The sequence below is a fragment of the Cariama cristata genome, unplaced genomic scaffold (assembly GCF_000690535.1).
Source record: "Cariama cristata isolate BGI_N322 unplaced genomic scaffold, ASM69053v1 scaffold18509, whole genome shotgun sequence".
Lineage (NCBI taxonomy): Eukaryota > Metazoa > Chordata > Aves > Cariamiformes > Cariamidae > Cariama > Cariama cristata.
Window position 1 is genome coordinate 12260 of NW_009635465.1, and position 19967 is coordinate 32226.

Below are 19967 nucleotides of genomic sequence, written 5' to 3' on the forward strand. Positions count from 1 at the left end.
TCTGGATCAGGTCCTCTACTTGATTTGGTGCCCTCAGATTCTCCCTTCAGATGCTGAGCTTTGACTTGGACCCTAACTTCTCTGACATGAGTCCTCAGAAGGTAATGTATTTTTCTGTTTTGTTTTCTGGTAGCTATTATAATACAGTTTTCTCTTTGACTTCTTACCTTATACGCTGTAACAGCATGTCTTTTCTTCTCTGTCTTGCTGTACTTTTGTCTACATTGATAGAAAATACACACTATTTTCTCTGACACTAGAGCATGTAGTAGACACCCTAGGAACAGAAGCTTATTCGACATTTTCTTTGCACCTATATTTTTATACACCTCCAGATTGTTTATTTCAGAGAGAAGAAATCTGCATTTTGCGTTTTCTCCCCTTTCAATTCCTGAAGTTTTCTCAATTAATTTTCTCTTCAATACAACCTTATAAATCCCATATAATGAGCTGCTAGGTAATGTGTCATTATGGAAACATATCTGATTTTTGCTGGTTTGAAGCTCCAGTACTAGATATGAGTTGAAAAGAAAATTGTTCAGTTCACATTTTCTATGCCTCTGACTAACCAGACAGTCTCTTTGTGTTGTCAAGGCAGAAAGAGAGATGGACCATATCATTTGGCCTCTCTTTGTCTGAGTAAGAGAACCCTGTAAGGAACCAGATAGTGATATATAATATACTGGTGTGACCAACAAACAGTTATGTGCATAAAACAAATAAATCTTTAGAGAAGGCAGCACTTGTTCAGCTAAGACACCTGTCTGGATAATATTTTGTGTCAGGAATGGACCTGATAAATAAAATTCCTGACTTCTAGTATCTGAAATATCAACTGGAAAATTCAAGGTAAGGTTTAAATCTCCCTCAGTAGTGAGATTTTCAAAAGAAAGCAAGACAAAAATAAAACCATCAAGGAAGATGTCTTGCTTAACATCAGGCACATATACCAAACAAAGGGTAAATACTCTGCCTAGTAAACTTCTTTTAACCATTACCAATCCCTTTTCTTAATATTTTCTTCTAATTTGAATTAAAGTCTTGTGCCAGGAAGCCGGCCAATACACTAGCAGTGGTACCTCATCCTCATGTTGTCTTAATATTTAAAAAAAAAGAAGTCAGTATTAGCTGGAGAAAGGTACTTTTTTTCCCACCTACATCTGGTAAGTGTATCTGAAACAAGCCAAATTCTGGACATGTATCACAGGTATAAATTTTGAAACAATTGAATCAAGACAGTCTTCAACTCCTCTGGGGCAATCCTGTGAAAAAGGACAATCCTATCAAAAATTCGTAGTATTACCTCATGCTAAAAACCCTATGACTATCTCATATTCTCTGTGCAGAGAAAAAAAAAATTTCATATTTCCCATGCAGTAAAAACCAAAATTATCTCATGCTTCTACCTGTGCATTATTGAAAACAGTAACTTGTGAAAAATCTCAAAATATTAAAACACAAATTATAGCGATTATAGTGATTTCTGTGTAATTTGATACACCTTTAAAAATACATAGAAACTCTAATAAGTGCAACTGTTTCTTTTTACGTCTTAGTTGCAGTCTTCTCCAACACGTAAGTGAGCCTCCTATTTCAGTCTACTTTCTTCTCTCATCTTGCTTACCACATTATCCTCTACAACCACTGTATTCTTAGGGTTGCTCTGCATGTTGTTTTCCCACCATTCTTCCACTCTAATGCTTTACTCTGTTATTATTTCTGAAAAATAAACAAAACACATGTGTTTTAATTAAAGAAAACTTCCTCCCCTGCCTTCCTTATGGAGTCCAATCATTTAACTTTAAATGTACTCACTGTTGCAGCCATTGCTGCTTGTAGTTTCAGTCAGGCTGGCACCACACTCTGAAGAACTCGTCCTTGGAATGGAAGCTTTCCTGACCATAACAAACGCAAACCAAGACAACAGAGAGAAAGAAAAAAAACCCAAAACACACACAGAGTGAAAAAAGTTATCAGAGAAGAGACAAATTAATTGAATGATGCTTCCACTGAAAAAATTACATGGATCTTCTGCAATTACTTTGTAATTAATACTCAACATTTTTAAGAAGCACACATTTGAGGGAGAAGAACAGAGATCAGAGGCAGGGACAGCACTCAGAACTCCATGGCTTCTCTCCTGAAGTTAATGCTCCTGTTTGATTTCTCAGATCTTTATTTAAGCAATTAGCAGATATCACAAAATCATTAATTTATCATTAACTCTCTTAGCATTTGGAAGTGAAATATCAATAGTGGGGTATTTTCCACACTTTCTTGAGGAGAAACACATCTTTTAAATAGAGGTGATCTCTTGCTGTTTCTTTCCCTTTCTTTTAATAGTAATTAGACATCTGTTCTCTTGAGAAAAGTCATGAGCTATTCTCCTTTCTGTCCAGTTTGTGTCCTGTGGTGATATAACTCCTCCACAAAGTCTGTTGTCTTGGACAGCTTAAATGGCTTTATTCCTAGACCCTGTTGTTTTGGCTGGCTGAGTTCCTGTTCATCAATATACACTTACCTTACAGGTAATTTGGCATTTCAACATGGATTTATAATGAAGTATAGAAATGAACTGCAGATTTGTTTTAGTTTTCCCTAGGGTTTTCTCTGTTCCTCTAAGCTGTGTGTGTGGCATTCAGGCCTCGATATTGTTTTTAAATATTAGCTGGTTTATGTGGAATCTATGCTAATCAGCTACCTTTCTTCTTCTTCTTCCAGTAACCCTTGTACAATATGTTTCTGGAGAAAGAAGGCCAGATGGACCTATATGGGTAGGTGAATTGCTTGTAGCAAAATATGCCATTTGTTACCTCAGTAACAATGTAATAGAGAGGATTTTTGCATAATTCCCTGTTTTCCCCAGGTCAAAACAATAGGCTTTATCAGTACCGTTTGTTGGGGGGAGTGTGTGTATGTGTTTGTTTCAAGATAGAGAGTGGCTAGATCTGGATTTGCTCCACCTCCATGCACTCTGCTCTGCTAACAGGTTATGCAGCTCCTGGGCCTAAAGCCACACAGAAGCCTACTCCAATCCAAGACATTTTTTTAGTCTTAAATAGAAAAATCACTCTCATAAAATCGGTTCTGATTTAAAAACAAAAAAGAAGATACGTTTTTATTTGACTCTCTTTGCTAAAATACTATTGTTGTCATGATGTCATATCCTCTAGTGAATCCCAATAGTTAGGAATAGCAATAGTTGTAGGTGCTGAGCTTTTACAGGAAGGTGGCAAACAGGACTGAGCATGCTCATTAAAGATCAGGATTCCCCCTTTGACAGAGAAGCGATGTTTATTGCCTATGAAACGAACACATTCCTGGAGAAAACTTGATAAAATAACATAGGAAGCTAATGTACTGAACTGGTTTTTCACATTAATTTTGGGTGTGGACAGTACTGTTCTTATGAATTCCTACAACATGATATAAAACTGTTTTACAAGACTCATCTTGAGGGGACATAAAAGCATAGTCTTTTCTTTGCAACAAAACTACTCATGATTTTTTCAGAAAGTAAAGCAAAGCTACGCACTTTACTACTTAATTATATTCTATCAACCTGAGACTCACTAAGATAGCTCTGCAGTAGTCTCTCCTTCAGCAGGTTCCAGCAATGGTGGGAGGTTTAACCCTAGACTACTGCTTATCTTTTCCAGTTTTAAGCTGCTTTTTTTCATCACCAGTCCTTGACCACTTCTTGCTCTTCCCTCCCTCCATTCTCTGCTGTTCCTTCACTCAGACCTTCAGTTCCTTTCCTCTATCTTTATTTTGTTCTACTTTCCATCATTCTCACCCTCGAGCCATTTCAAATACTGTCTGTTTCTTCATTATCTTTGATTCTCCCTCTCCTCCTTGTCCTTGTAGGTTTACTTTCCCAAACCATACCATCTTGATGAATCCTAGTAAATAATCAAATACAGCATGAAATCAGCTTAACAGCAGATTGTTGACAGATTGGAAAAAATAAATCCTCAGCTGATAAAAATGTGATGACTCAGCTAAATATAAAAGGAGAATTATTTCTCACTGTTCACCCAGAGCTTTTCCTATGCAGCCCTTTTCTTTTACGGGTTACTTTCATGGTTACTTATGATTTGGTTTTATAAGCAGAGCAATGAAATCCTTTCTCTCCACCCTCGTATGCTGAATGGATTTGTTTGTAGGGAGCAAGAAATGCACTTGCACATGCCTGGTCCTGAAATCTGCCCCAAGCAGCCCAAGAGGAAGAAAACATGGAAAGGAAGGGGGGGTACAAGTGATGATGGGCACAAGAAAATAGAGCACTGATTTCCTAAATTCTAAAATATTTTATGTATATTTTTAGGGATTCAGTTTCTGTATCCTACATTGCAATTAATATCTCCTCTTCTGTATCCCTCCAGATTGCATTACTGTTTATACTAAAACTGCACTACAATGCTCTGCTGAGCGAGCCATAGAAGTGCTTACTAACACACAATGTGGGGGGAAAAAACTCTCTGCTTTCTGATTCTGGATCAAACATATTTGTTAATAAAGTGTAAGTGGAAACTTGGTATCATAATATTTCTCTTATAATTTTAAATTTAATATATCCTGCCAAGAGGATAAGTCAGGGATGATGCAAACACTCAGCTAACCCTTACAAGCCCCGGTTCCACACTCTTCCAGAATGTTATGATACAGGTGGTAGATCAAATTTGGGAAAAAAATGTAGTAATACTAATGACAGCTGCTAGCAATAATCCTTGTTTATACAGCTGAAAAGAAGGGAGTAGATTAAAGTCTCCACTTGAGACTCCTCTTATATGTTGGTCACTTCAGTCAAGAGATAAGGACTTTAGGATGTAAAGTGTTTCTTTTATAGATGAGTTCTCTAGCAGAAGATGATTGTGCTACATCAGCCTCTGAAGTGTAAAGGTAAGGTAACATACCCAGTTATGTTCTTTTCTTTATACTAAAGAAGTTGATCATTATTTTATGAGATTTCCCAAGCCAGTCTGGTATATAAGACAGGTTCAAGGGCAACTATGTTAAGACTGAGTTGCTGCCTTCGTTATTTTTCTGATAAAGACGTGCTACTACTTGCTCTGCCAGTTAGGTAAAGCTTGACTAAATCGATTTCCTATAAAGAAATAGAGTAGTTGACCTTCATCTTCCAACTGTCTCATAAAAGACTTGCACAGACCTGTCATTGCTGTTATTCTAAGCTTCTGTACTTTGCAATGCAAGGCTCTTTGACCATAAAACTCAGTAGATTGTGTCTCCAGCCTTCCCCTAATTTTACTGTATGCAAGAGGAAAGGGATCTTTTAACAGATTACTCTCTGAATTCCCTGCTCTCTGAAGAGGTTTTTCTCTTCTCAGAGACAAGCTTTATTTCTAAAGAAATACTCTCCATACCTCTGTGACACTTGACTGAATTTTTCCTTAGTTAGTTAAAGCTGTACTCTATTCTAAAAACTTTACAGTAATCTGCAAACGTTCTTTAGCTAACAACTGCTGTGGTGTTCCACTGCTAAGACAGGATTAATTTAACTAAAATGACTAAGGGGGGGGGTACACTCTACAACAAGATTTTGTTTTATACAAACTGTCTTATCAAATGCTCTCTCTCTCCTAAATATATTTAGCTATGGGAAAAACTGGCATTCAATGGGTTTCCATGACAGCAGCTGAGGTAAAACTAGACCAGCTATTCCAAAGGTCACTCATAGAAAGGCACTGATCAGAGAGGTTGATTTGGCAATGTGACTATGGGACAGCAATGAACAGAATTGCAAGAACCTTAGGTTATCATAACCAAAAATAAATGCAGCATAGGAGAAAGAGGAAGAGGCTGTAATTTGTGATAGCTAAGAATTACAGGTGCTAATAAGCTGCCTCATAAAGGTGTAAATACATACTAACAGTATATAATAAAATGAGCTCTTACCAAAGTGCTGTACTCTAAAAACAAGAGAGGACGTAGGAAGTTGACTTGCATACATCAATGCAGAGAGTAAGGGAAGACAGTAAGTTTGTCTCAGTTTGGTGTAAGTGTACTGGTAGGCTGTACTGATATATGTACAGCATCAAATAGTTGACTTAATCCCCGTAACTGCTTACGTGTTTTCCTTTGAAGTCCTAATACGCCTGAAATGCTACTAAAATCAAACCTGCAACACTTGCTGTCTAGCACTGACATTTTCATGCTACTTCAAACATGGATGATGCTGGACAAATGAGTTAGTCCTCTGATTTGTTCTAGATGTTAGTTAGTTAATAAACATCTACCTGGGATTATCCTTGAATTTGATTCTATCCTTTGTTTTCCTTTTTAAATCAGGAGCTGTAAAGGAATCGGGAGCTAATGGCACCGGTTTGTTTGGCTGCCAATTCAATGCAGTGGAACAGTTTCTGATCCCTACACACTTTGGTAATTTGCTTCTACTTCTCAATCTTTGGACAACATAAGGGTTACCTAATGTTTTGAAATGTTAGCACTAACTCTATGTAGACTGTAAAGTCTCTCAGAAATGGGTGTACTACATGTATTTTTTACAAAGCAACTATAAGTAATAGCTTAGAAAAGATATTGAGAAAACTACAAGCCAGGAAGCAAAATATTACAAGCAACAATTTGAGACATCCACATTAATTATGCTGAATAACCATACAAACCTTATGGATAATTCATTACATACTTTACATTCAAATAATTAGTACATGATTACCAGAAGAAATTTCTACTTGATTAAATAGCTTCAGCACTCTGAAGCACTTTTACCTGCAAAGGAAGTAGAATGCTCCAATTACAAGAACTCCTAGAAGAAGAAGTGAAGCCAAGAAAGCTGCAAACAGGTCACCTTTTGTTTGGGACTTGATGCTGGGCAGCAAAACTTCCTCACAACGGGCTCCTGTGTAATTCTCAATACACCTGGGAAACCAAATTTTATTTCGATCAGATGGTAACTTGTCATCTAATATGAAAAGCACAAAGGCTTCTTTTGGTCTTAAGTGGGGAGAGAACTTGTTATGCCATAATTCAAGGTTTATATTTGCTTCATAGCAAGTTTTCTTACGGAATTTCCACTCACCTCGTATTTCTGGAACAAAGGGAATTGGGCATGTTGTGCATCAAGTTTACATTCTGATCCACACTGCTTGTATATATTACACCATATCTTTCTTAATACATTCATTGGATTAGCAATATACTTCACGATGTGTAGTGTACTTGCAGTGTGCTTGTACAAGTACAAGGTGTACTTGCAGTTAAATCTGCCTTCTCCACTGGCAGATTTAATTAATTAAATCCGCCTCTTTAGTGTTAACTCTGTCATCCCACTGGTTCTCACACAGTAGTCATGCTTTGTTTTCCCCCTTTCATGTAACCTTCTAGCTTTCTTTGTTGAAGAGCTAGTACTGTCAGCTAAACAGATCAAGGAAATGGGAATTCACTGAGACACAGTACACCTTAAATTGCAAAAGTAGTTTATGTAGTGTAATAATTCATGCCAGAACATGTTACATGCTTGGTGAATGACCCTCTCTTGGAGAGACCTAGTTAAAAGTCTTCTCTACTATGCTTAGTTTATGTATTGAGCTTCTGAAAACTTATTCTGAAGAAAGGATTAAAATGAATATGGTATTTTACTATGGTAAAATGGTATTACATTTTATTAAAAATAAATAAAATTAATAGCTTAGTAATTCATATTGAGTCAAAAATAGGTTAAAGCTAAACTAATCTTCATTTGTCTTATATTTTGCACTTATTCTGCTAAGTTTTTTTAAGGAATTTATTGCATTACAGAAAATAGAAAGCAATTCATTCAATAACTACAGTCTGCATGTATCCTTTCTGTATGTAAATTTGCTTCTCTCTATTTGTATTACTAAAGATCTTGCTCCTTGCTATTTCTGGCACTGAAGTCATAATAATGTGACATAAGCAATTTCAGGCTCCAGCTGAGAAAAATGGGCTGAACTCCGTAACATACTTGAAGTTCTCAACTGCCATTGGCAGCTGCAAGGTATAATTTCAGATGAGGGATAAGAAGGCGGAGTGGGGAGGAACTGCCAAAAAAGAAAGATGTCTAGCATATCTAAATAAGACAAATGGATCACTGTGAGCATACTAACATGCATGCTTGATGTGACTCTCAGCACTGCTTTCTGTAGATTATGGACCGCTATTTCAGCACTACTGGTCTAAACTATTGCACAAAGCATTACTACCATTTCTTTTAATTCTTTGCCTTTGGAAATAAAATGGAAGATTTAGACTCTTGAAAAATGATCTAATTATCATCATGTATTAAAGCTGTGCAGCTGATCAAACAGCCACGATTTACTAAGTATAATGTGAGACTTTTCAAAGTTACTATGTTTGACTGCTGGGAGAAGGAAGGGTAGGCAGACTGCTCTGATTGCTTGAGATAATGTTCCAGGTATTTACTGTAAGTATAGTGGCACTTCCGTGGCCTATTTCTGAAATACTGCAGAATACTTTAAGAATAGAAGAGTAGTTTGAGTGGGGCATTGTTCTCTAGTAAGTCAGAGAGAAATGCTTTGGAGAGCTGAACAGAATAACAGGGATAAAAAATGGAATATAAAATTCATAGAAGTATTCTTGAATATCAATGAAAACTGTGGAATAATGCAAGGCTAAAATGATAGAGGAAGAAAAAAATAAATAGGTTTTGGCATCAAATTAAGGCTCATGGAAAAGTTCTGGAGAATGAGTATAAAGGGAGTCAGTAGCCTAAAGAGAAAAATGAAGCAAAAGGAAGAAAAGGCAGTCCTAGCTGAAGGGAGTTCCATATAGGATTAGGTAGAAGGCTAAGATTAGAGAATTGTTGTGATACAGTAGAGTGAGTTGGCATGAACAGTGCGTGGAAGCCATATTCATGTTCTGCAAAAGACCTTGGAAAAAAAATTGGGAATGTGATGACAGTGTAGCAAAAAGGTCACTGAGATTGTAGCCACTTTCTAGTACATAGGAAACAGAACCAGATGCTTAAGGTAGTCACAAGAGGGAAGAGCCAGAAGTCTAAAACTGTAAGGGGAAAACTATAGCCAATATGAATCCAAGGTTATAGCAAAGGGGAAAAGACCTATACTAAAAAAGCACATACAAAACTTAAACATCCTGGATGCTGAACCTATTAATTCTTCTTGACTGTAACAAACCCAAGTTTTAGAAACATGTTTTCCATGACTTGCCACTTTGATAGTATCTAACTGTGTGCAATGGATTAGGGATTACAAAGCTACCCATCCACTTTCTATCGGCTCACCTGTTGACACACTTCCTGAAAGTGTTTCCATGCTATGTGGAAAATACTGTCATATAACCTAAAAATTATGGCGGTTTTCATAGAAACAGGAAAATTAAGATGACGTATCTCTTGGTTACATTTATATTAAAAAAATTATAGAATCATAGAATCATTTGGGTTCGAAGGGACTTTTAGAGGTCATCTAGTCCAACCCCCCTGCAGTGAGCAGGGACATCTCCAACTAGATAAGGTTGCTCAGAGCTCCATCCAGCCTGACCTTGAATGCCTCCAGGGATGGGGCTTCCACCACCTCTCTGGGCAACCTGTTCCAGTGCTTCACCATCCCCATTGTAAAAAATTTTTTCCTTATGTCATGTCTAAATCTACCCTCTTTTAGTTTAAAACCATTACCCCTTGTCCTGTCACAGCAGACCCTGCTAAAAAGTCTGTCCCCATCTCTCATATAGGCCCCCTTCAGGTACTGGAAGGCCGCAATGAGGTATGTGAGCTAATGTGACCCTACCAACAGGCTCTACTACAGTTAGGGTGTTTCTGAAAATCCAGATGTTTAAATATTGGCTTGCACAAGCTTTTATGAAGTCATCAGTGCTGATGTGCAAACAGGTGAAGGACTATGTTAAATACAGAAGCAACTGATGCTTTAAGACAACGAAGAGAGGGAAAGGTTTCTACTGTAAGTCCTTTCCTAAAATGAGTGGGAAAGAAACTAAGCAGACTTCAATAATTAGCAGTGGAACTCACTCAGAAGATCTGCTTATCCTGTTGCATTAGCAGAGCTCTAATAATTTCAGTGGAGTTACATACAGTGACTGCAAGCAAGACAGATAAGTAGTCTCTAACAAGTCTATGGGCTAGGAACACAATCCAGACTGATGGTATCCATGTAGTGCCTCCTAGAGGCAGTCAGCCTTACTATACACAGCCTTAAAAGCCAGTAGCACCTCATGGTTCGTCTTGTTTATAATGGGCCTAAAAGCAGAGCACAAGTTCAGCATGACACATTTGCAGTTGTAAATATGGCAGGCAACTGTGCTTCTGCACTTGAATGAGTAAGTGCAAAAACCAGAAAAGCCTGCTTCTAGGCTGTAGTAAGAGGGAGTTACACTAATTAAGTCTTGTGGTCACTAGGCCAGGTGTTGCTGTTGCACAACATGACCTGCGTGCTGTTAGCCTGCTGTTTCCGCACAGGCTGTCTGTTGGCTTTAAATGGTCCTACTATGTAGGACCAAAGTTGATTTTTAAAGTGGAAAAAAGTCTTTCCTCCTCTTAAGAAATTAGAATTTCTAATCCAATCAGAGTTGAAAGACAAAGGCCTTCAAAAGTTTGAGGAAAAGGTGTGAGACTAGAAACTCTCATTTTCAGCTGGCGTTCCGATTTCTCCATTCCTAGATGCCTGCACACGCATGCACACATGCCCACACCTCTCGCCAGATGAGATGAGCCAGCCTTAACTCTTGTATACAAACTTACTATAGGAGCTGTGCTGGAGACAAAACACTAACCCAATGTATGTAAAGAAATCCACAGAATCTTTCAACATAAGATATTAATCAAAACTACCTATATCAGCATCAATACAAGGTGGAAGGAAATAGACTGCATTGGGTAAAATATCAGGAGATGATCAGCAGGTCTACAATTTCATCAATCCTTTACAATCTGATCAGTAACTAAATTATAAGCATAACAGCCCTCCAATAACACAAGGCATTACAGCTGCCTCTTTTGCAGATGCAGTTCACGAGACAGCACCAGTGACCTGCCTGACTGATTTAGGTAAGAAGGTAAGTTTTCTCTCTCTTCCAGACTCCAAGGTGGGTGTCATAAGCAAGTATCTGACAGACTTTAAAAATGAAAGTAGGATTTGAGTCAAATACACACACAGACTCCCATTGCTTAGTATTATACTATAAGAGTCTTGACTTTAGTTTTCATTTAGTCTTCCTTTAGTCAGGAAAAACCTGGCTGCTTCTTGGTATAAAAATTACTTGCATGTAAATACAAAGCTCTAAGCAGAAACAGACAGCTGAAAAATTATCTGCTTGTCAATGCAATTCAGATTACACGGCCGATAGCTTCAAAATCACCATAATCTTCAGTCTGTAGCAGGCTCCTAAAAGTTGTCCTAATCCGTACACTACAAGGGCATCTAGTAAGTATGAAAAAGAATTTAAAGCCAAAGTGAGTAAGCAATGGCAAAGTTAACTGGAAGCCCTAAGCAGCTTTTTAAAAAGTTTTGTGTTCAGAGGAGTTTCAAAACTGTTACTCTGAAGCTGTATTCATATACATAGAGAGTAAAATAAAAATGCTACTACTGGAGAGAAGTTGAAAGAATGGGTTATTTTTCCCCTAGAACTCCCTTAGCTATGGGTTTATATGGCAAGCTTTACCACATCTGGCAGTGATATTAATTCTGATCACTAATACTTTTCAAACACATAAGATAATACTGCATTTTAAATTTAATGTCCCATTAAAAATAAATCTTAGTTATTGATGTTTTCAGGCTATATTTTTGGTGTGTATTCCAACTTTTGTTCCTACTTTTCAAGCTAAAAGCAGAATTGAAAAATACTAATTGGACACTTTGTTTTCAGAAGACCTGGGGTATGTGAAAGTACAGTTTTGGAGGCAGAGAAAGAAGAAAAGCCCAGGTGAGTGGGAAGCCCTTCAGTGGCAACTTCCAGTGTGTATATTCTGAAGGCTTATGGCACAGCAAACGTATCACTCATGGGGACATTTGAAAAAGAGAATGAAGAGAAAGAGCCAGACAAGGATGGAGTATGCAGAAAGTGATACAAGGAATTTGCACAGGATTTATTGGATTAGTTTGGAAAGGTGGAGGAGAGAATGGATTAGGGTAGAAGCAAAGGAAGGGGAAATAAAGATATCCTTTAACCATACATAGGAATTTCAAGGAGGACATTTCCAAGGTCTGCGTCTGTATCTTGCAGTACTTAGTCTGAACGCACTGCCCTCTGCAGAATATGATCCCTTCCTCAAAAGGAGAGCATTCACTATTAATTTCTGTGTGTATTGCCCTCGGAAGCAGAGGAGCTGTGTTTGTGTCTTACACCATCTGTATTTTGTCTGAAATACAGAAAGAAGGCTCTCAGAAATCTGCCATGTGTAAGACAAAATGGAAGTACCAGAGCTTCTCCTCAGACAACAAAATCTTGACTTAATTCTGCACTGTGTTAATTAATGATTATGGGACAGCTGTGCATCAGGTGCTGAGGCAAACAGCTTTTAGCCTCATGTTTTATGATACACCTGAGGCAGCCGCTTTTCCATCCTTCTCCATTCTGCTACATGTTTATTCAGTACATTTGAGCATTCCTGGGTTTGAAGCTCATCGTGTTTATGGTGACAGGTGCACCTTTTGCTCCTGAGAACATTAACTCATTGTTAGGAAGGGAATGGGGGAAGACAGCAGCTGAGCAACTTCATGTTTTAACACACATCAGCTGTATTTAAAATCTGCTAGTGTTGCACAGGGGAGGGGGGTCGACTAATGTTTTGTTTCTATTAAAGCTCTACCTTGTATATATATCCATTTCTGAATGGTAAAAATAACTGATATTCCAACAGTGGCTCTTAATTTGTTAGCAAGCTACAAAATACCTATTTCTAAAGAATGATGCAATTTTCCTAGTTACATTGTGAAATTACTTCCAATGATGTTGCATCAGGTAATCCGGACTATGTTTAGCACAACACATTTGTGCAAATAAGTAGCAATGTCAAGGCAAATGTGTTTTGAGGTATTCTTACAGTTTGTTAGTCTTTTCTTGCCCCTTTTCCCCCTTTTAATCAATGCTGTACTAACGATCATTCAGCCTTTGATTCTAAAACTGAATCAATTTTTCTGTTGGTGGGCGATGATCATTTGAGAACACTTGGAAGCTTTAGGTGGGATTTGGGAGGAACCTGCATCAAAGAAACTTTGCGCATCTGTGTGACGATGCCAGTCTTGAAGTTCCAAAGCAGCAAATATTTTTCTGAATTCTGCTGAATAGTGATGCATTTTTTTCTGTTGTTTCTATTCACATCACTGCTGATTACTAAGATATCTGTGTGTAAACAAAACCTTTCTCATCTATAATTAGCCTTCTCTGACTGATTAAGGAACATGCTTAGAATGAGGACATGCTTAAATAGAATGCTGCTATTTAAACCCATGTAACTTCATAATCAACCACTAGATACAGAAGAAAAATACTTGATAATTTAAATGCAATAAGATTGCCTGAGTATAAGAGAAATGCTCTTAAGATGTTACTTTTCTGCTTCAGCAGATTACAAAATCCTCTAGTACCTGAATTACAAATTATTTCATTTGGAGCCCTTTTGAAATTGAAATTATCTATGCTGACTAGCTTGTGCTCCTGAAGAATGAATTGTTCTGAGTATTTGTTACTTCTTATTTACAGTATTGCATCAAATACACCTTCCTCATTACACCGTCTAGCAATAAGTGAGAGGGTGCCCTGAAATTGTGTAACTGATGCTGTTAGGTCTAAGCATTCCTTTTCCATTTAAGTATTTTAATATCAATAATACGAAATTCCTTCTAGAAAAAAAATAGTATTTCAACATGTTTTACTTTTTGCGTGTGCAGTATTCGTTTTACATCGCATAAGCTTGCAAGGTTTAGCAGTTAGAATAAATCATCATCATACAGCACTTGTGAGCTCTATCTTCACTTCTGGATCGATTCACTGTATGCTATTGGACAATATGCTTAATTACAGTGATATGCTGTGTATATTTTTCAATGAGTGCTTACCACAAAATTGCTTCTTCTTATCTACTAGATGAGTTTACGTGCTTCAGTTTAAATGTTTAAATTGAACTGTCCCAAACAAAAGAAAGAAATACTTTAATTAGGCATGTTAGAAAAGATTTTGTTTCCTTCTTCAACTGTTTCATCCAGTTATCATTAGTTATCAAGTATCAAGATTGAAGAGGGAGCAGAAGTTGCCAGGGAAGAAAAAAGGTAATATCTTTAAGTGTATGTAATATGTGTCTGAATGCCTATTAACTATGTTAAGTAAACCCATTAAATTAACCATAGTTTATTTTGATGAACTATAACTCAGTACATGCAGAACCATGAAAAATTAGAAATTAATTTAGCATCTTGTTATGTCTTGGTAAATGAGAAAATAAAAGGATAGGGCTGTGTTTATGCAGGAAATGTATCCACAGCAAAAATAGGAAGTTCTCCCTTTTCAGTGTGCTACATGGGCTTCAAAAAGATGAATGGTCCCAGAAACGAACAGTGTAAGAAGTATCTGTATTTGCTGCCTTGATGTTTCTTTATCAAGTGGTCTTTGGCTGCCACTGTAAAGCTGCCCTTTGAGCATTTCAGTGAGATTCAGAGAACTTACTAAGTCTTGAATTACATTCTTTTTTTCCCCTTAAAAGACTATATTTCTTTTTGTGCCTCCTCGCTTTGTTCAGGTCAGGCTGTTTTATGTTATAAGAATTTTTGTAACATAATTCATCTGGAAGAAAAACTGAGAATGTACTTTGCCTTTCTGAATGTCTTTCCTACAGTCTATGAAGCAAAAGGTATTTCATTCCTTTCTGTATTGTAATGAGGAGAGGAAATGTGGCTCTAAATATAGATATCATCCTGAATGTGTACGTAACTGAGCACCTGTCAAACAAGTATACACCAAGTATACACGTTTATTTTTCTCATATTGTCATGTCTCTGCAAGCTAGATAAGTAATCTGAGCATGAATGACTGAATTGGGAACAGCAATAGGTAATAGGTATTTTCTTTTATATAATGTTTTAACAGTAATTTCTTAAAGAGGCAAAATGGAGAAATAGTCTTTAGACAGCTACTGTCCAATACTTCAACACACAAACTTTAGTTTCACTGACCTGCAGAATGGACTGGATACAGTAGGAATCATATAACAAATCCCTCCATTTAGACAAAAAGATCCGTAACTGGTGCCACAGGGTTCTTCATGATCTTAAAAATAAGACCAAAACAAACACAGGGAAAAATAGAGACTTCTGTATTTTTATCAATAAAGGGAGATCTTAATTATATTTTTGGGGAGCGGGGATGGCTTCCTTAAAAAACAAAAAAAAAAATTCAAACAAAACCCACCAAAACAAACCACCACACACAAACAAAACCACCCTATGAAGAAACAAGGTATCAGTCTTGCCTTCCAGGCCAGTAACATATAGCCCTATCTATCTTGCAGAATTGATAAACATCATGTAATGACATGCAAAAAGCTTACAAATTTATCACCATATCAGATGTGAAGCACCTAAATTAATATGAATAAATGCAAAATTTCTCTTGCAGCGAGAGGAACTTTTGAATTCTCCGTTACTTCATTTGCCTTTCATGACCACAAACGGTACTGAATACCATGATGCACATGATGACCTATGTGAAGTCTGGTTTGTCCTGTTCCAGTGGCACAAACTATCTTTAGCTTAACTAGATTCTGTGAGAGAATCTGAGTCAGTACAGATAAACCCAGAATAGTCTCAGGTGTGGACTGGGACATTCTGAGACTCCTTCACGCTATATTAAGAGCTGAATCATAGCGCAGTTGGAAACCACCAGGTCTTCCCACCACAATTTTTACCAACCAATGGAGGAGCTAGCCTATGAAGTGTCACTTATGTAGAAGACTGCCTGTTACAACGTAATTTGCACAGATCTCAAAAAGGCTTTTTCCTAACTCAGTAGGCTTCTTATATGAATTGTTAGTGTGTTAAACACAAGTAGGTACTCTACTAAAACCCCAAATACAAGTTACTAATGTTGGCATTCGTAGCAGCAGTTGTCCATTTTATGCTTACAAGGAATATCTAACTGTACCATTTCACTCTTTTTTGAAAGCAGTCTAAATTTGGAAGCTGGACTGCATATATTTATGATACATTTAATGCATCAGTAACTCATTTTATATTTTATTTTTATATTTCATATTTATATTTTATGCATATATATTTTTATATATTTCTTCAATCTTATGAAAGCACAGTATCTCAATCAAAAGAAAAATAGAGCAGTCTTCTGACATCACAAGTGTGAGAATCATGTGTTACCTCACACTTTAGGTGTTGGTTTTGCTGTTATTTCTCCCAGAAGTTCTGAAAATAAGAATTCTGCTGTCTTACTATTTATGTATAAAAGACATGTTCTATACAAAATACAGTATTGTGTAAGAGGAATCAAGATTTTCATTTTCTCATTTGTCCTTCAGGAAGAAGAATTAGGGTTCCCCTTTATTCCTGCAGAAAAAAAGTGAGAATTGTGGCCATAAGACATTCTACCCTACAGGGAGCTTCTACAGCTTTGTATGTAAAATAAACCCAACTTTTCTAAGAGTAGCAGAAAAGCTTAGCTACTTCTAACCCTGTGCAACAAAAACATTGTGCATCCTGCTATACTCTAGACCATCTCTAGTAATTCTAGTCTCCTGTCTTTTCATACATTCTCCCATTTCTATGATGGCATATTGATGTAGGAGTGAGAGTAAAGTCCTTATAGTATCTTAAGACGAAGTCAGTTATACCACAGAGCTCAACAGGAATTCAGTTTCACGTTCATGTTATCAAATTGCTAGCATCTAAATGGTAACTGGACCTTTTTGCATATGCGCAGGTAAATGAGGGAGCTGGAGGAGGGACGAGGTAAGGCTAGACAGATTGTTCATGTTTGATCTTGTTGCATTGGCTCAAGATGTGGCATAACAGAAATGTGTGTTCTGCCCTACCTTGTTAGTAGTTAAGTGGAAATTTATTTTAACTCGGAAGCTTTCTTGCCTGTCTACTGGCAGTTCATTTAGTGCAAGTTCACTATTAAAAGACTTTTAAAATTATTTTTCATGGGTAACAGTATAATTGCAATAGGAATAAAATGGTAACAGAAAAAAACAAGCAGGTTTTTAAAAAAGAACTATAAATTATTTAATTTTAGTCTACTCAAGTATAACAGTGGAACTTCTGTGACTGTGTAATTAAATAGAAGGCTACGTCCTTAAATGAAGAGAGGGTACTGAATACATGAACAGTGTATCAGGATACCCATACAATTATAAGAATCAAGACAGAAAAAGTAAAACTCTCAACTTTGACCCGTTCTCAACTTTATTAAGCATCTGAGGGAGTTAAGTGTTGTTGAAATTCTACCAGATGGAAAAGCTAGATGATAGAAGGTAGGCCCCGTACAAAAATCCCTTTAGACAGCTCATGGAAAGCCTTCAAAGAAATTGTCATGAGAATTAATGAGAACTTGTTAACCTCCTTAAAATCCTGCCGTATGGTTCTATTTCTTATCTTCATCTTTATGCAGGAATAGGCCTGTCTCACACTAGCATAGTGGTAGAGTACTGAAGAAAACTAAATGCCTCAAGTCAGTCAGGTCTCAGAACATTTGGGAGAATGAGTCTCTCACTGTTACGGTGTGATCTGTGTATTAAGGACCAGCTCTGCAGCCCAACTAGGCATTTCTGTTCTGGCAAAATACCTCAGGCACTCTGTTTTAGGCCTATTAGAGAAAAGAGAGAGAGGTGGAGAGAGAGAACAAAAAAGCGCCTAGGAAGCCTTGGAAATCTTTTTGATTGTAATTATAGACAATTTCTCTACAGGCTATTTCTTTCTAGAGCTAGACTTTCCAATGCTAAGGGAAAAATGGTAACCTTAATTTTACCAGTAATGAGATACTTGAAGAAACCTCTATGTTCATGTGGATCAGGTGCCCCATTTTCCATCCAATTGTGCTTTTCATTAGTTCTATTTTGTGTATTAATAATGTGCTACTACTTACTGAAAGTACCAGAGTAACACAGTATAAAGTAGATGACAAAATTATGAAAGAGAATAAAAGAGAATTCAGGATGCTCTAACACTAAAAAAAATATTATTAATTACTAGTAGTAGTGGGTTTTGCTACAATACAAAAATACATATTATTGTACTGCATACCCACTTTACTGAAATGCAGTAGTTTGGATCAAATTTGAAAGCTACAGCTGTGTATTTATAGACAGGAAAGTATGAAAGCAACAATTTCTCTCTTTACATTTATATTCAATGATGCAAAAGAATATATTGGAGAATCAGAAGGGGTTCAATACAAGCCAAAACCCAATTACATTAGCATTGGTGAATGTGTTATGATTTTTCATGAGGTAAGTCAATACATTATATTAGTCTAAAAATGCAAATTGTATGCTTTGAAAGTCAAATGTATACTACATTCAGACTACCATAATCAAGATAGATAAGTTTAACAAGTCACGTGATGATAGGCAATTAAAAAAAAAATACAAAAGATTTATCTTTTCAATTAATACAACTGTAGAAACTCTGTCAAAATATATTCTACATTATATATATATATATGTTTTTTGATATACCCTTCTATGTCAGAGATTAAATAAAGAGAAGTAGGACACAAAAAAGGTGAGGTTTGGTGGGAGGAGAAGTGAAAAGGAATGAAACAAGATTGTTCTTTTTAATGCTACATTGTGAATACTTAAAACTGGCAGAGGTAATATCAGCCTCTAAATACACTGATTCTCAATTACTCTTTTTGAAGACATGCATGAAAATCTGTCCCTAAACTCTCCTGTCTGTTTGCATTTAAACTTTTGTAACTTGACCCTCCTAAAAGAAAAACAAATAAAGGCTCACCACGACCTTAACCCGCGAAGCACCAAGCCAGCCTTGATAATCCACATGTTGACTCAGCTGTCTTGCCCAGTCCAGAGGCTAAAATACTACAGACTGTCTAATCCTGAAGTCTGCTAAAACAAATAAGGGAAGGGGGAGGAGTGGGAGATGTTGACAGAAGATAAATGGGCTGATGCATGCTTCCTCGCTTATAAGCAACTTTGGACTGTATGCTAATCAGTCACAAACTGTGAAATATTAGGATTGATCAAAGCCAACACCTCCTTAGAGAATTTGTACCACTGACTGGTGAACTCTAGTTTGCTGACTAGTAAGTGATGAGAGCCCTACAGAGCAGTTGTGACAATCCCAATGGCAGCTGTCAAAATCAATGCAATTTTAATGAATTCTAATTATATATGTATACACATCCAGGTAAAGACTTGGAAGAAATTACCTGTTCGCATATTATTCCAACAACAATTTTTATTCTTGGTCAGAGGCTATTCTTCTGAAACGGCACCTAAAGACAAACATGTAAATTTAGCATGTCATTTTGAATCCTAGTGACTTTTTTCCCTGAAAAAATAGCTATTGGAATGCATCTTTGTGTTACTGCTGAGACATTTGTTGTACTTTGACAGTAATATACTGTTATATTATACATAAATTCCATTAATTCACAGTTAATGGCAAACATTCAAGTCTACTGTCAAGTTCAGTGAACTCCTAAGTGCAGTACTACAGAGTAAAACCAAATTCAGGCTAAAGCATATTTAAACAATGAATACTTTTTTCAAACTGCCATGCTTAGTCAGAGTTGTAATAGCTGATGCTTTTAGGCAATCTAAATTATTGTTTCTGGCTAGCTAATTAAATTGACATTTGTACCTTGAAAGACACTGCATACAATGGAACCAGTCCTCAGACTGGTAATTATTCAGTCAGGTAAGATCTTGGTGGTAGAATTCTTGCATTTCACAAACAAGAAGTTCCCAATTTGTTATTTCTCAGAGAGACTATGTGTGTTTC

At 36.8% G+C, this 19967-nt stretch overlaps 1 protein-coding gene across 1 annotated transcript; it reads right to left on the minus strand.

Annotated features, from left to right (window-relative positions):
• Window positions 1-1801: 1801 nt before the first annotated feature.
• On the minus strand, window positions 1802-19402 carry NRG4 (neuregulin 4). Its single transcript, XM_009707575.1, has 4 exons — window positions 19393-19402; window positions 15168-15261; window positions 6751-6900; window positions 1802-1895 (listed from the first exon to the last, which is right to left on the minus strand). The coding sequence occupies exons 1-4, from the start codon at window positions 19400-19402 to the stop codon at window positions 1802-1804; spliced, it is 348 nt and encodes a 115-aa protein (XP_009705877.1).
• Between the last annotated feature and the right edge of the window lie 565 nt (window positions 19403-19967).